We start from the raw sequence: 18,288 nt of genomic DNA on the forward strand, positions 1-18,288 counted from the left end.
TATAAAAAAAACAAGGTGAGAGCAGGGGAATTCTAAGGTCAGTAAATTTAACATTCTAGGGTTCTAGGCATACAAGAAATTTAAAACAATCCTCTACCTTGGTCAAAACATCTAGATTAATAAAAAAAACTTCAGATTTTAAACCAGAAATTTAGGGATATAATTTTACAATAATAGCTATGCTTTACTCTATACTTAGGAAGGTCTAAGTCCTAAGTACAGAAATGTTTCTTATAGGTAATTAAACTGCAGACAAAACTACACCGAACTTCCAAGATTCTCAAAACAAAACAAACAGAAAAGAGGCAAATATGTTTCTGAATTTTACCATTCCACAGTTACTGATTAAATCATTTTTTCACATAAGTCATTTGAGTTGCTAAATAAAAAAATACAAATCTGATTACTTATCAATAATATCTCAATAGCATTAACACCCACCAAAAGAAAATCATTATCGCACAGGAGATTTAAAAGGAGGTAGAATTCCCATAAGACTACCCGTAAAATTATCAGATGGTGCAGAATTAGGTTACTAATCCAAAATTTAATAGAAAGGGATACAAACTCGAATCTAGATAATAGAACATCATTGAAAACTATGACACCAAACAGTTTGAACCCTTGCCAAAATGCTAAAAATCTGATAAAGTCACAACTCCACTAATTTCAGTTTTGTGATATTTATGGCCAGGGCTAGATTAAAGATCACCATACTCTCTCAAAACCAAAAGATAACAATAATTATATTTATCATTTTTTCCATCATAAGAGGCTCTTCTAAGATTTTATATGAGAAGAAATTATTTACACTTATTATGCAAATACATACACACATGCAACTCTGATCACGAATGTTTACCTAGCAAAGATGAGCACAAATAATTGCTTTTGAATCATTATGTAACTCATATTTTTAAATTATTACATAATTACTTTTAATTATTCTACAATTCATATTTTTCACTAATTTATACAGGCTTTTATATTAAAGAAGATCAGCAAAATTTAAGTACATTTATATTTTGTTTCAAACACAGAGCTTCACTTCCATTAACAAAAATATTTAAGTCTGTGACTTGCCTGATCAAACTGGGTAACTTCTTGGCCAGAAGGAATGTGTAGTCCCCAAAGCCTGTATTTTTTGGCAACACTAGAAAATTGCAGATCCAAAGGAATCTCAACTATATCAGATCGATTTAGAATTTCGGTATTTCCATAGTCAATGTATCTCACCAGACACTGGGAAAAAAATGAGACAAATACTAACACAGAATTTAGATTAAACATCTCCAAGGAAACCATCCATTTACTGCTGTCTGTTAATTACCGTAATTACCTCAGGGCATTTTACCGCAAATTGACAAAATGTATTTAGAAACAAGACCTCCAACAATATTCTCAAAATAAAGAAAATCCATGGTCCATGAGATCCCAGTAATCACTGTTTGGTACTAGTTAACTAGTTACCAACAGCACTATTTCCAATAGTACCATTTTTCATTATGGTTTGTTTTTTTTTTTTTCAAACAGCTGGTATTTAAATAAACAAAAATCTATGAAGCTAATGGCCTCTCCTATCTTGAATGTTAAAATCAATCAACATTCCTAAATTCAAATTGGAAACAGTAAAATATGAAAACAATGTCAAAATTATCAAACTTCCTTGGGTAAAATTAAACCCAACCCAAGTGTTAAATCTAGGAAATGAATCAAGGTTACCCTCACCTTCAGCTCTGTATCTATTTGGAAATCAAAAAGAAAAGAAGATTATCCCAACATCAAAAGCCATCTTGCTCCTTAATTTAAAAAAGTTAAAGTCAAGGCAAAAGCCAACACAATATATCATCTTCAGTTGTCAAATTGTGAGGAAAACGTCTAATTTAGAAGGATCTATTTCACTAAGATAAACCATTACCTTGGACAGTAATAAATCATGGATTTTTTTTAAAAAGTTATTCTGAGCGTTACTCGAATTACTTTATCTCACCATTTCCTTATTACCCTAAGAAAAAATATCTTTAAAATATACACACATGAGAAATATTTTAAGTCCTATAAAGCAGATATAGGAACAAAACAGTAAAGGAAAGCCTACAGAGATGCTTTTACACAGCCTGCTATATACAATTGCCATCAGGTATTCAGAATCTTATCTCCACAAATTCCCTTAAAATCTCCCTCACGTTCTTAATGTAAAAACTCAAATAGCTAAACACAAAGAAAATTCTTCACATTTAACCAAAGTATGAAAAGCAACAAGTCAATCTTCATTAACCATATGCAAACCAACTAAGCAAAAGATAGAAAGGACTTTTAAGGATAGATCAAATGTTCTTTTCCCACTCAATTTTAAAAGGATCAACTTTTAAAAGTTACTTAGCAAAAACCAAACATGATGATGAAGAACCACTGGTCAGCAAACATAATCTACAAATTATATCATCTACTCTTGGACAATCTGCGGTGATTATATGACAACTTAAATTCAGAAGAATATTCCTGAATCTGACCTGGATTTTTTAAATTAATTCATATTTTTTCGCCAGGGGGAAAAACATGATTAATCAATTTATAAGTTCAATTGAACCAGATATTATTACTACTATGTATAAGCAATGAAGAGCTAAATAAGCATCAATTCTTGGACCCAAAATAATCATTACTCAGGGCAAAAAACAAAACAAAACAAAAAAAACTGAACACTTGTTCCTGCCTTTTCATCATTGATGATTTTCAGTACTTTGCATCTGTACCAACATTTATCTTCAGAAAATAATCCGCCATAAATCTATAAAGAGAAAAAGAAATATTAGTTAGCATTTTAATAATTCAAAGCACACTAAGTAGATCAGAATAATGGTTATTTATTAAGCACTTATTATTTGACAATAAGCATTTTATATATAATAACTTATTATCACAACCATATGAGGCAGATACATTGTTTTCACCATTTATACACCCAAAGACATAAGCCAGTAAGCAACAGAACCAGGATACAAAGTCAGGCAATCTGACTTCAGAGTCCATAATGCAATTCTGCCTTCCCACCAGAACCAAAAAAAAAAAAAAAGAGGAAAAGACATAAAAATAAAATTCAAAAAAAAAAAGGATAAGCATCAAAGTCTTAAAATCATGCTGCTTTAATGTCTAAAAACATAAATAGTACAATTAGTTATTCTTAAAATATAAACATGCCAAGTACATGACACTTCAGTCTGATTCTCAACCATGTGTGATCCATGTGTCCTACCAGACAAGAAAGATTTTTATACTTTTACTTTATATATAAAGGCTCTGTTATTAAATGAATAAAATTAAATTTGATAATATCCTTAATACTGAATTTTCATTTGTTTATATTTTAGTTATGTTTAATTTTAAAAACAAAGGAAAATTTCAATTTCTCAACCTCAGCACTATTGGTATTTTGAGACAGGATAATTCTTTGGCAGGGAAATGGGGTGGAGGCTCTCTGTGTCCTGTGCACTATAAGATAATTAGCACCATCCCCCCAGGCCTCTACGTACAAGATGCCAATAACACCCTCTCCAGTTGTGGCAACCAAAAATGTCTCTAGACATCGCCAAATATCACCTGGGGGTGAGAGTGGGGGATACAAATCACCCTAGGTTGATAACAACTTTAAATCATACATTCTCAGTGGGGGAAATGTTATTCCCAAGGAATGAAAACTGGTTCAGGAGTGGGGTATGTCTTCAATATTACAATGGTTTGTATCCCTTCAAAGTTCAAACCTAACTGACAACATAAACAGATATATAGGATATTTGTGGTGGTAATAAATCTTGAGGGGAGAAGAACCATTAGGGGAAAAAATGCCTTAAAAGGCATAACCAAAGACTGAGGAACACTGCTTTAAGAGAAGTATAAAAATTACTTTTAGGTGTATCACTTGAGGTAGGACAAATTCAGAGATTCTGAAGCAAAAGACATACATATATTAAATATAAAAATCCTCAACTCCCCAAAGCAACCAAGTACAAATCAATTCAGACACACAATGGATATCTAACAAAGCAAATGTTACAAAGGATATGTGTGTTCAATTAGCACTTAACTCTGGTTCCCTCAGCTAACACTCAACAACTGGAGGCTAAGAGAGGGCACAAATAGCATGGTACACTCTCCCAACCATCTAACTACATTTTTCAGCAAGCAAAAAGTTTCAGTAGCAAAACAGCTGATAATCAACAACCCTAATCAATTTCAAGCTCTGCAAAAGGTCACATTACCTTTAGTTAAGACTTTGTAATAATACATCAATAAATTTAACAATTCAATATAAGACAGGTGACAGAAATGGGATATAACTGCAACCCTGTCTAGGCAGGGGTGGGGGTACTTAGAAATCCAGAAATAGAGCTGGCACTCAACAAAGTTGAAGAATCTGAAGCTCCTGACTCTGTTAGAATGAATAAATCACAACCATTAAAATACAAGTCTATGGGGCGCCTGGGTGGCTCAGTGGGTTAAGCCGCTGCCTTCGGCTCAGGTCATGATCTCAGCGTCCTGGGATCGAGCCCCGCATCGGGCTCTCTGCTCAGCAGGGAGCCTGCTTCCTCCTCTCTCTCTGCCTGCCTGTAATCTCTGTCTGTCAAATAAATAAATAAAATCTTAAAAAAAATAAAAAAATAAAAAAATAAAAATAAAATAAAATACAAGTCTATCCCAAAGAGATTTGTCTTTAAAACACAGAGGAGGGGGCACCTGGGTGGCTCAGTGGGTTAAGCCTCTACCTTCAGCTCAGGTCATGGTCTCAGTGTCCTGAGATCGAGCCCCACACTGGGATCTCTCCTCAACAGGGAGCCTGCTTCCTTCGCCTCTCTGCCTACTTGTGATCTCTCTATCAAATAAATAAATAAAATCTTTTTAAAAAAATTTTTAAAAAATAAAAGTAAAAAGGGCACCTGGGTGGCTCAGGGGATTAAGCCTCTGCCTTGGGCTCAGGTCATGATCCCAGGGTCTCAGGATCTAGCCCCGCATCAGGCTCTCTGCTCAGCAGGGAGCCTGCTTCCTCCTTTCTCTCTGCCTTCCTCTCTGACTACTTGTGATCTCTGTCTGTCAAATAAATAAATAAAATCTTTTTAAAAAAATAAATAAAAATAAAATAAAACAGAGAGGGGCTCCTGCATGGCTCAGTCAGTTAAGTGCCTGCCTTCAGCTCAGGTCATGATCCCAGGGGAACCAGGGATTGAGTCCCACATCGGGCTCCCGGCTCAGCAGGGAGTCTGCCTTGCCTCTCCCTCTCTGTCCATGCTCTCTCTCTCTCTCTCTCTGTCTCTCACAGGTAAATAAATAAAATCTTAAAAAAAAAAAAAGTAAATAAAAACACAGGCATAACTATATATTCAATCCAATTGTCCTTGGTCTCAATCTTTTCCCCTCACAGCTCCACTATTTATAGCCCATTACCCGCCTACATGATGAGAGTAAGAGAACCAGTCTATCCCTGGAAAATTTTCAAACTATAATGCATTCGTAAGTAACCAGAGGTGGCTGAGTAATCATTTATAATAATAAATCCATTATTGAAACTAGCTTGAAATTTTTGTAAAGCAAGTATTTTGTACTCAAAAGAGGAAAAGTGGGTATATCTTAATTTCTAACCCTACTAACCACAATTAGAGGCTACAAAGATGTTTTTAAAAACCCTATAAATTTACAAATTATACTCCCTTATCCATTCTAATGTTCAATGCTAAGCTACATTCTTTCCTTCTAATTTCTTCTTTTCACACATTTTTATATAAGCCATTGGGGTTTTAATTACTTTAAAATAAAACCAATAAAAGCCCATTATTAAAAGAAAATCAAAGTGCATCAAAAAGGTAAAGAGTAAGAAAGACTTCCTTCCCAATACTCTTTAACATGGATCTCCTGAAAATAATTTTACATTTACACTAATTTTACATATATGTTAAGATATATTTGTTCATCTTACTATTTTAACCACCTAATTACATATCAAAATATAAGATCTAGCCCTTTCATTTAAATAACCAGAGCTGGGAAGCCTGAGGGGGTTGACCATCTGCCTCTGCTCATGTCATGACCGTGGGGTCCTGGGACAGAGCCCCACATTGGACTCCCTGCTCAGCAGGGTGGTCTGCTTCTCCCTCTCCTTCTGCCCCTCCCCAGCTCGTGCTTGAATGCTCTTTCTCGCTCTCTCGTTCTCAAAAAAATAAATGAATCTTTTTAAAATAAGTAAATAGGGGCGCCTGGGTGGCTCTGTGGGTTAAGGCCTCTGCCTTGAGCTCCCAGGGTCCTGGCATTAAGCCCTGCTTTGGGCTCTCTGCTCAGCAGGGAGCCTGCTTTCCTTCCTCTCTCTCTGCCTGCCTCTCTGCCTACTTGTGATCTCTGTCAAATAAATAAAATAAAATCTTTAAAAAAAAATTTTTAAGTAAATAAAAAAAATAAAATAAAATAAGTAAATAAACAGAGCTTTGAGCTGGGTAACGCAAACAAGACATTCATGGCACAATATTTAAAAAGGCACTCTGAGGTATGCCTTAGAATGCCTCCTTAAATTTTAATTTAAATTTAAAATTAAAATTTAATCCCCATCACTATCCTCATCACTATCATCCTTTGCTGGTAAGAATGAAAACTGGTTCAATACTTTGCCACACTATTTGGCCAGTATAACCGAAGTAAAACATGCCTACTGTATGACTTAGCAATTCTACTCCTAGATATATACTACAAAGAATTAGGTTAATACATCCAACAAAAGGCTGTATAAGTGTTTCATAGTAGCTTAATTCACAGCAGCCAAAAACTGCAAACAATCCAAATGTTCATCGAAGGACAATAAACTGTGGTGTAGTTACACAATGAAATCTGCATAGCTTAAAAAAGAACAAACTACCAATACACCAATACACACAATAATATGGAAGAATCTCAGAAATTCTGTTGAACTAAAGAAACCAGATACACACAAAAGAATAAATACTGCATGATTTAAGAACAGGCAAGTGAAAATATGGTGACAAAAGTCAGACTAATAATTAACTCTTGTAGAAGAACTACTGACCAAGGATTGACTGAGAAAAAGCCTGCAGGAATTTTCCAGGAAGATAAAATGGTATCTCGATCTGGGTAGTGATTATATAGATGCATTCATATGTAAAAATAATGAAGCTGTACAGCTAAGACACAAACACATTACTGTACTTAAGTTATACCTCAATTTAAAAAAAAAAGAGAAAAAGATCATCAAACTCATCTCCATAAAGATTATGTTTACAGATTTTTTTTTTTGGTCAATCAGTATCAAAGGCAAGGATTATCTTGTTCACCACTATATACTCACTACTTACCACAGTACCTGGTCCATAAGTATTTTTAAAAGAATAAATTTACTATGACTACAGCTTACGTAAATTCTAAAAATTTGCCTCTTCTTCTCAAATACATCAAAAATTCCAACGGTTATAAAATCTAAGACATAAGAAAGCTATCAAAAGAGATGGAATAATTATATCCAAGAATAGGCTCACCTTCTTTGGATCAAGATTCCCAAAAACTGAATTGGCATGGGGACAAACTTCAGACAATGAGCAACCAATCTTCACAATATCGTTATTTCTATTAATACTCTGGAAGAAAGAGTAACTACATTTTAAGACTTAGTAAATTATTATCTGACAGTGTTATATAATTGAAAGTTCTATTAGCATAATACTTAAGATTTTGAACATTAGAAATTAAATCAAATTCTTGGACCAGTGTTTTTATATTTCAAATGAGTTCTTTATAAGAAAATTTTTACTTTGCAGTGAGTTCAAATTACTTGGAATTCAAAATAAGTTACCAAATACTATTACATCATAAGAGGAGGTAAATTCAAACAATTATCTCTGGATTGTACTTTAGATCAAATTCTAATTGCTCAAAATAGACAGCATATTTTAGTCAAATGACCTAAGTCTTCTCATATATTTTTTATTGTATAAAGAAAACAGATGTAAAAAAATTCAAAATGTATATAATCCTCTATACACAAATAAGACAAACTAGTTAGTAAATTCATTTCTCATGGGTATAGGCTAACAATTTTGAAACTCCTATAGGTGTACACTAGGATTAAACAAATACCACAGATAATGAAAGCAGGGAGAAAGAAATTACAAAAAAGGGGAGAAGGCTAGTATGAAACTACACGGTCAGATTCCAATTGGACGGCATTTGTATTAACTCACAGTACGCATGTTTGTGTGTATAATATATGCATATATGAAAGGAAGACACACAGAGAGATGTGTATATGTCTAAGTTTTTAGACATATATATTTCCCAGATCTGTCTGCTAAGAGGGCCTAGAAACAATGACACTCCAGTAGCAATAAGCACATCCAGTGCCCTATTATTGATTTCTAAATACCATTCTCCAATAAAAGTAATCAGAGTTCCTTGGAAAGCAGTAGTTATCAGGACCAGGACAGGGAAATAAAAGATGATCCTGGAACTCCTGGTGGTACCAGAAAGTAAGGAAATGCTCAAGAAAGAAACGGAGACATGTTTAAAGGGCACAGGAGCCAAAGTGAACATCTCTTGATGCCCAAAACTAGAACAATTCAAACAACAAAATAGTGATAGTACTGGATTATAACCCATTGAATAAATAGCCATGAGTCCATATTAATTTCAGTAATTTAATAAATGAATGGAGAAGATATAGTTCTTCCTTAGAGAGGAATTCCAATTAATAAATGCAGAAGGAATGAGAGAAAATCTTTAGGAAAAGACCACAGTAATAAATAATAAAATTCGTGGATGAAAAGTTGAGGAAAATTAAGATAATTTCAATGTATCTCCCTCTAAAACATTTATTAATTACAAAAAGAAGAGTAACTTTAAAGTGAAGAAACCCAGGAGTGCCTGGGTGGCTCAGTGGGTTTAAAGCTTCTGCCTTCAGCTCAGGTCATGATCTCAGGGTCCTGGGATCAAGCCCCGCATCGCATTGGGGTTTTCCGCTCAGGGGGAAGCCTGCTTCCCCCCTCCGCTCTCTCTACCTGCCTCTCTGCCTACTTGTGATCTCTGTCTGTCAAATAAATAAATAAAATCTTTTTAAAAAATAATAATAATAAAGTGAAGAATCCCAGCAGTGAGCACCTTAATCAACTGAAGCAAGCTCAGTATTATCAAATGTTGTACCAAGATCATGAATCCCCAATATGATACACTAACAAGGACACAGTAACACTTCTATAGTATTACTGCCAATCCACTTATGAAAAACCATAGTGATATTCTATAAAGTAACTGACCACTACTCATCAAAAATGTCAAAGTCATGAAGGACAAGGATAAATAAAAGAACTATCAAAAGCCAGAGGAGACTAAAAATACATAACAATGAAATACAATGTAGAATCCTGGAGCAGAAAAAAGGCAATGAAAAAAAGTGCTGAAATTTGATTAAGAGCTGCAGTTAATAGCACGATACCAGTGTTAATTTCCTGGCTTTGATAACTGTATTATGGTTATGTAAAATGTTAGCAGTAAGTGAAGCTAGATAAGAATATAAAGAGAGGGGCACCTGGGTGGCTCAGTGGGTTAAGCCGCTGCCTTCGGCTCAGGTCATGATCTTAGAGTCCTGGGATCGAGTCCCGCATCGGGCTCTCTGCTAAGCAGGGAGCCTGCTTCCCTCTCTCTCTCTCTGCCTGCCTCTCTGTCTACTTGTGATCTCTCTCTCTGTCAAATAAATAAATAAAATCTTTAAAAAAAAAAAAAGAATATAAAGAGAGACTGTACTAACAAAACAACTAACAGACATATGGAAAAAATGCTTAACATCACTTGGCATTGTGGAAATACAAATCAAAACTACAATGGGAGGGGGCACCTGGGTGGCTCAGTGGGTTGAGCCGCTGCCTTCGGCTCAGGTCATGATCTCAGAGTCCTGGGATCGAGTCCCACATCGGGCTCTCTGCTCAGCAGAGAGCCTGCTTCCCTCTCTCTCTCTCTGCCTGCCTCTCCATCTACTTGTGATTTCTCTCTGTCAAATAAAAAAATAAAATCTTTAAAAAAAAAAAAAAACTACAATGGGATACCATCTCACACCAGTCAGAGTGGCAAAAATTAACAACTCAGGAAATGACAAATGTTGACAAGGATGCAGAAAAAAGGAAACCCTCTTACACTGTTGGTAGGAATGCAAACTGGTGTAGCCACTCTGGAAAACAGTATGGAGTTTCCTCAGAAAGTTAAAAATAGAACTACCCTATGATCCAGCAATTGCATTATGAGGTATTTACCCAAAGGATACAAAAATATAGATTCAATCTATACAAAAACATAGATTTTTACTGTTTATAACAGTAATGTCACAAAAGACAAAATATGGAAAGAGCCCAGGTGTCCATCAACAGATGAATGGATAAAATTATATATGTGACTATATAATGTACATATATATGTATAAAGGTATACATACACACACACACACAAGAATATTACTCAGCCATCAAAAAAATGAAATACAGCCACCTGCCATGACATGTATGGAACTAGAAGGTATTATGCTTACCAACATTGGTCAGAGAAAAACAAACAACAGTATGATTTCACTCAGATATGGAATTTAAGAAACAAAACAGATGTACATAGAAGAAGGGAAAGAAAAATAAAATAAGATAAAAACAGAGAAGGAAGCAAACCATAAGAAGCTCTTAATCTCAGGAAACAAACTGAGGGTTGCTGGAAGGGAGAGGGTTGAGATAACTGAGTGATGGGCATATCACATGATGTACATGAGATCACATGAGAGCATATGATATAATTAGCACTGGGTATTATTATATAAGATTGATGAATCTCTGAAACTAATAACACATTATATGTTAACTAAACTGAATTTAAATTAAATTTTTTTAAAAAGAAAAACTGTATTAATTTTACATCCTTCAAGTCTAAAGTTATTCCCAAATAATTAAGTATATTTATATAATCTTAAAAATATATCAGCAAAATATTGAGTAAGGCTAGAAAGAACATGATTATCTCTGATGACTGAAAAGAAACTCTGAAAGAGCCATTCCAAAGAATGATGATGAGTATCAGTATCACTACAGAGTAAAAAAGGGAACTGACTTTAAACTGATCCAAAGCACATTACAGGCAGTCTTTGTGAGTAAAGCCCCAGAATTAAACCTCTAAAGTTCAGAATACACCAAAATACTCTGCATTAAATCTTATAGTTATCTGGACTGAAATAAAGGGAAGCTCCTTCTTTCAAATAAAGGTGAATGTCAAACACTTAAGATTCCCTTATTTATTTATTTATTCCTTTATTCCTTTATTTATTTATTCCTTTCAATTGGAATCTGTTACTCATCCCACTGGGCCTACCAAAAATTCTGCAGCATACTCATATAAGTGGTTTACAGGGCAGAAATTCATAGTGGCAGAAAGGCAGAGAATATACATGAGCAGATCTTCGTCTTGATCTGCTTTCACGTATCTGTAAATCTATTTACTCTTTATTTATACCCATTCCAACTCCAATCAAATTTTACAATTTGTACATCTACCTTCAGCTCAGGTCATGATCCCAGGGTCCTGGAATGGAGCCCCAAGTCCGCTGGGCCCCCGCTTAGTAGGGAACCAGCTTCTCCCTCTGCTGTTCCCCCATTTGCGCTCTCTCCCTCCTTCCCTCTCAAGTAAATAAAAAATTTTTACACTTTGCTTCTTGAAATCATTCATGTGAATGCCATTAGTAGTTTTAACCCTTAATATTTTCAGCCATTTATGAAATGTTTCCTAACTTCTTAACATGTTAAATTTCTACAAGGCCTCAATTTCATGGCTGAAATCACAGGTTGGCAAATTTTGGCCTCTACCACTTGATTTCGTAAGTAAAGTTTTAATGGATCACAGCTCCATCGATATGTTTATGTACTATCATATAGATGCCTTTGCACTATAGGAGCAGAGTTGAACAGTTGCTATAGACTATATGGCCCATTATTCTTAAAATATTTACTATCTCATCTTTTACAGGAAAAGTTTGCTGATTCCTGGTTTAAATAATAGCTCCAAATTCAATCAATAGCTTCACGTAATGGTCAATTGAAATCAAAGCCTACAGTTGCACTGACCAAATACAACAGCCAAAATCCATTTTAAATGTAGCTGGTCTGGGGCGTGCCTCTGTGGCTCAGTGGCCTAAGCCTCTGCCTTCAGCTCAGGTCATGACCTCAGGGTCCTGGGATTGAGCCCCACATCGGGCTCTCTGCTTAGCGAAGAACCCATTCCCCCCCCACCTCTGCCTGCTGCTCTGCCTACTTGTGATCTCTCTATGTCAAATAAATAAAATCTTTTTTAAAAAATAAATAAAAATAAATGGTCTTATTTGAGATATGTAAGTATAAAATTTATACCAGATTTCAAAACTTAATATGAAAAAGGAAAATAGAACTCCTGTAAATGTCTCTGAACTGACTGCATTTTGAAATATTTTAGGTATACTGAGTTAAATAAAATATATCAAATAAAATTTATTTCACCTGTTTCTTTTTACTTTTTAATGTGTCTGCTGAATTTCAAATTCCTTATGTGGCTCACATATTTCTATTGAACAGTGATGATCTAGAAAAAAAATTTTTTTAAGAGATGGGGAAAGGTTAGAGAATGTTTTTTTTTAAACTTTGGTATTTTTTTTTTTACTTGTTTGAGAGAGAGAGAAGGGTCAGAGGGAGAAGTAGATTCCCCGCTGAGAAGACAGCCTGATGCAGGACTTGTATCCAGGACACTGGGATCTCAAAGTGAGCCAAAGGCAGTCGCTTAGCTAACTGTGTCACCCAGGCACCCTTAGAGAGAGAATCTCAAGCAGGCTCTACACCCAGCATGGAACCCAACATGGGGCTAGATCTCACAACACCGAAATCAAGAATCAATGCTAAACCAACTGAGCCACCCAGGCGTCCCTAGAAAATCTTATTTAAGCTATGATCTTAAACATATTTATCATCTAACCTGACATACAATATAGCAGGCAGAAAATATGTGGGCACCGTTTAAAAAAATCTGCATAAGCAGAGATACATATTTATCACAAGTTTTCTGTGAGTATCCCTCTTCTACAATGTTTACTACATAGATATAAAAACTCTGGGTTAATCATATTCTTCTACAAGTTTTCTTCTCATAAATTCCACTTCCCATATTGCCAATTCACTTCACCCCCAGAAAAGAGTTCTTACACTGCAGGAAGTATAGAAACATCATTCTCTTCCCTGCCACTTATGCAGTTCACAAAATTAAAAATTAGTGAGTAATTGTATGCATTAGAGGGATTCACCTTCTTAAGTTCTGGAATATAAGCATTTAGGTGTTTTGCTTTATATTTAAAACTAAGCAAAGTTATCTGACTTGAAGTCTGACAGAAAACTCTAAATGTTCTACTCGTGTTTCCCACTTTATGAAGAAAAAGTTACTGTATCTCAAATTCAAAATTAAGCCATTAAAAAAAAAAAATGACATTTAAAAACACACGATCTTTTAAGAAACAATCTTATAAAAGACCCCTAGATGGGGCTGTAACATCACAAATACAGTATCTTCGCATCTTCAGTAATTTATGCAGCCTAGATTATTGGTATTAAATTGAGTGTAATTCTGAAACCACAATTATAATATTTCTTTCTCTTTTTTTAAGATTTTATTTTATTTGAGAGATGGATATCACAAGTAGACAGAAAGGCAGGCAGAGAGAGGAAGGAAAGCAGGCTCCCTGCCGAGCAGAGAGCCCAATGCGGGGCTTGATCCCAGGACTCCGGGATCGTGACCTGAGCTGAAGGCAGAGGCTTTACCCCACTGAGCCACCAGGTGCCCCTCTTTTTTTTTTTTTTCTTTTTTTAAGATTTTATTTACTTATTTGACACACAGAGAGAGATCACAAGCAGGCAGAGAGTCAGGCCGAGAGAGAGGAGAAAGCAGGTTCCCCACCGAGCGGAGAGCCCAAACCGGGGCTCCATCCCAGGACCCCGAGACCATGACCCGACCCGAGCCGAAGGCAGAGGCTCCAACCCACTGACTCACCCAGGTGCCCCTCTTGCTTTCTTTTATAAGTCAGTGTATTATGAACACACTACTCGTAACTCAGGTAGTAACCATTTGTCTTCTAATAATGCCTTGCATTAAATAATGCTAAGAATAATTAGGCACTTCTGCATGGAACCAGAAAAGACCCCGAATAGCCAAAGGAATGTTGAAAAAGAAAACCAAAGCTGGTGGCATCACAATTCCAGACTTTAAGCTCTATTACAAAGCTGTAATCAAGAAAGACAGTGCGGTATTGGCATAAAAACAGAAACACAGATTAATGAAATAGAATAGAGAACCCAGAAACGGACCTGCAACTCTACAGTCAACTAATCTTCAACAAAGCAGGAAAGAATATTCAATGGAAAAAGCCTCTTCAACAAATGGTTTTGGGAAAACTGGACAACCACATGCAGGAGAATGAAACTGGACCATTTCCTTACACCATACACAATAATAGTCTCAAAAAGGATGAAAGACCTAAATATGAGACAGGAATCCAACAAAATCCTTAAGAAACATAGGCAGCAATCTCTTTGACCTCAGCCACAGAAACGTTTTCCTAGATACATCTCAAAGGCAAGGGAAACAAAAGCAAAAATGAACTACTGAGACTTCATCAAGATAAAAAACTTCTGCACAGCAAAGTAAACAGTTGACAAAACTAAAAGACAACTGACAGAATGGGAGAAGGTATTTGCAAATGACATATGAAAGGGCTACTACCCAAAATCTATAAAGAACTTATCAAACTCAATACCCAAAGAACAAATAATCCAATCAAGAAATAGGCAGAAGATATGAACAGACATTTCTGCAAGGAAAACATCCAAATGGCCAACAGACACATGAAAAAGTGCTCAATATCAGTCAGCATCAGGGAAAAAAAATTAAAACCACAATGAGATACCACCTCACACCAGTCAGAATGGTTAAAATAAACAAATCAGGAAATGACAGATGCTGGTGAGAATGTGGATCCTGGTGGGAACACGAACTAATGCAGCCACTCTGGAAAACAGTAGGGAGATGCTTCAAAAAATTGCAAATAGAACTACCCTATGACTCAGCAATTGCACTACTGGATATTTACCTTAAAGATACAAACGTAGTGATCCGAAGGGACATGTGCACCCCAATGTTTATAGCAGAAATGTTCACAACAGCCAAACTATGTCCATCAACAGATGCATTCATAAAGAAGATACGGTATGTGTGTGTGTGTGTATATATATGTGTATATATACCTATATAAAGATTATATATATATAAATAATATATAAAACAGAATATTACACAGCCATCAAAAATGAAATCTTGCCATCTGCAATGATGTGGATGAATTAGAGGGTATTTTATGCTAATAATAAGTCAATCAGAGAAAGACAATTATGATTTCACTGATATGTGGAATTTAAGAAACAAGGCAGAGGATCAGAGGAGAAGAGAGGAAAAAATGAAACAAGACAAAAGCAGAGAGGGAGACAAACCATAGAAGACTCTCAATCTCAGGAAACAAACTGAGGGTTGCTGGAGGGGAAAGGGTGAGGGGATGAGATGCTTAGGTGATGGACACTGGGAAAAATAATGTGTTGTGGTGAGCGCTGAGAGTTGTGTAAGACTAATGAACCACAGACCTTTCCTCTGAAACAAATACTACATTACACGTTAATTTAAAAACTTAAAAAAAAAAAAAAGAATTAGGCACTGAGAGTGACAATGATATCTGTATTCTGGGGTTTTTATTTTTATTTTTGTTGGGTAGGACCTGGTTAGTGGAGGAAGGGGAAGGAGGAGGAAATCAACCACACTATTTACCTGGGCCCAAAATGTTACTGCATCTTCCACATGACTTCCAACCACATCTTCAACTAAAACCAAATCAAAATGCAATGAAGATTAGAAATTAATCAAGATCATGTAGCTCTTACATCCAAAAATAATTTTGTGTCAGTACCTTTATTGTAATGCACATCTTCATCCATCTGGACAATTCCTGAAAAACTAAAACAATTCAATACCTTGAATTAAGTTCAATAATCTGTCCATTTAAGGTGAATAAAGACTATATAATGTTCGAATTCCTACGAGTATGTTTTGTTCCTAAATAGTCAAATTTCAAAGTCTATCAAAAATGACCTCAGAGGTCTTTAATAATTAACTTTATTTGAATATAAAAACTCTACAATTGCATCATACACAATTTAGGTTTGAAATTACCTCTTCAGCTAAGCTTTTACAAATTTACACTGTAGCGAATATCCAGGCACACTGTGGTCAGTTACATAAATCAATATTTCAGAACAATGTGCATATTCTTTCAAAAGACTTGATGCCCTCCCAAAAGGGCAAATGAAAACAAACACTACAAACATATAGAGAACAAACACTTCACCTTGGTAATCAACTTTATTTAAAAGGTACAACGGTTTCTACTTTTGAAGATACCCTGCAATCAAGGACTGCAAAATGAATCAAATTTTGCCCATTACATCAAAACTAATTTTCATTACATAATATACTTTCCAACTCCAAAATGTTTCAAAATAAATGTTGACTAGCTTATAATTTTATCATTAATACACTAGAATACTGCACTTTCAGTGCCTAAATGTTAGTTCTGTGAAGGAAACTGAAAATACAGACTTTTTAAAAGCTTTAAAAGTTAACTAAGAACAGTGCTACACCAAAGTTCCAAATGTTCTCTCAACTATGGAAAGAGAAAAATTCACTGTCACAGAAAAAGTCAAAAAAATTTTTTAAATTTAATCTCCTGATTCTTGTTACACCTTAAACAGTTTTTTCACATCATTAAGCTGCATGAATATATCTTCAAAACAAGTATCATTCCTCCACTAATGGTAAAAAAAAAAAAAAAAAAAAAAGTTTTAGTTGAGCAAAAAGTTGTAAAACCAAATTGGAATCTGCCTGGAAAGACTATTATTTCTCTGGAAGCCACTGCCTTAAATTTAGTAAAAACTGAAATTGTCTGGAAATTCCAAGAAACTATAGTTTCATCTTAAAAACGTATTTTTAAAGTGGTCAAAAAGACTTTAGCCACGATAATTATGAAGAAACTGATGCTTCATCCATTTTCTACAACACTGGATTACCAGATGGCACTACAATTCAGGTCAAGAATCTGGAATGAGTGAGTCCAGGTCGCTCCTCAACACCCATTTTATGAGGGATTTTGAAGTTTAAATGGTACAAAATTTACGGGGTGAATTCCACCCCACTACTTGCCTGAGCCACTCCATCTCCACTAAGAACACTCAAGCCCAAGTTACCTGCAAGCCAGTTTTGCCTCCCCAGGACCGCAACTCAAAAGCTGGGGTGCCCATCACCCTCAGAAGTAGGCTGGCGATTCCAAGGCTGAGGAAGGCCAGGAAATGGGCCTCGCCCCATACTTGGGAACCCTAAACGGCCAGTATGGGTTAAAGACGGTCCTTGAAGCGGCTGGCATCGAACTTATCCAATGACTACTACTGACCTCACACTTTCCGCCACAGAAATTCTAGAAAAGTGCCCACGGCCCCACATACTGGGCCCTCGACCCTCAGCCCACCGCCCGCCACCGCAGCTAGCCGTCAGACCCCAGTCGCGCACGTGAAGAGACTTACCGCCCGCACTGACGCTGCTCAGGCTCCATGCTGCGCTTGCGCGCACAGCGCCGTACCCTCTGCAGAGCTTGCTGGGAGCCGCTGCTTAGTACACGTGGCCACAAAGCCTGGGGCCTGAAGCGGGTGGCGTGCAGGGAGGGGCCCGCTGGGTGGGGTCATGCACGTGGTGGGCTCCGCACAGAGTTTGCGCGAACCAGGGACTTCCGGGTCTTTTCGGCCCTTAGTAGCTGGCTTGATGGTGGGTTCTGTTTACAGGCCTTCAAATAATGACGAAGATAGTGGTTTGGATTTCATAGTCTCTACAAATGTGCTCCCGCTGATTTAGATTTAAACGAGTCAAATTAGACGTATCCTCAGTATTCGTTTTACAAATGGAAAGTGAATTCAGTAAATGAAAATGTGATTTTTAGATGAGTTCCTTTACAATCATTTCTCAGCCCAACCTTGGCATCAGAGCTTTCTCATGTTGCAGCTTTTTCACGACGCTAAGGGACAAAAATTAATATAGATTAGCTGTGCGGTTATATGCAGATCTTATACTTTGTGGCAAACCCTGCGCAACAGTTGAAAATTATCTCCGTTAATTTTC

At 36.1% G+C, this 18,288-nt stretch overlaps 1 protein-coding gene across 4 annotated transcripts in view; it reads right to left on the bottom strand.

Moving 5' to 3' along the window:
* The window catches only part of STK31 (serine/threonine kinase 31), an 89,091-nt gene extending 71,167 nt beyond the window's left edge, over positions 1-17,924 (bottom strand). Inside the window, exons 1-6 of one of the 4 annotated variants that reach the window (XM_082693703.1) lie at positions 17,700-17,924; positions 16,034-16,080; positions 15,895-15,947; positions 7,530-7,628; positions 2,717-2,791; positions 1,084-1,242 (exon numbers count right to left, since the gene is read on the bottom strand). In XM_082693703.1, the coding sequence (XP_082549829.1) occupies positions 1,084-1,242; positions 2,717-2,791; positions 7,530-7,628; positions 15,895-15,947; positions 16,034-16,080; positions 17,700-17,728 (462 nt within the window). In that variant the 5' untranslated portion in view covers positions 17,729-17,924. Of the gene's footprint in view, positions 1-1,083; positions 1,243-2,716; positions 2,792-7,529; positions 7,629-15,894; positions 15,948-16,033; positions 16,098-17,569; positions 17,667-17,699 lie in introns of those variants that run through there. The other 3 variants (XM_082693704.1, XM_082693702.1, XM_082693705.1) reach the window with 3 other exon arrangements.
* Positions 17,925-18,288: the final 364 nt, after the last annotated feature.

This window comes from Mustela nivalis (genome assembly GCF_964662115.1).
Source record: "Mustela nivalis genome assembly, chromosome: 12".
In the NCBI taxonomy this organism is placed as follows: Eukaryota; Metazoa; Chordata; class Mammalia; order Carnivora; family Mustelidae; genus Mustela; species Mustela nivalis.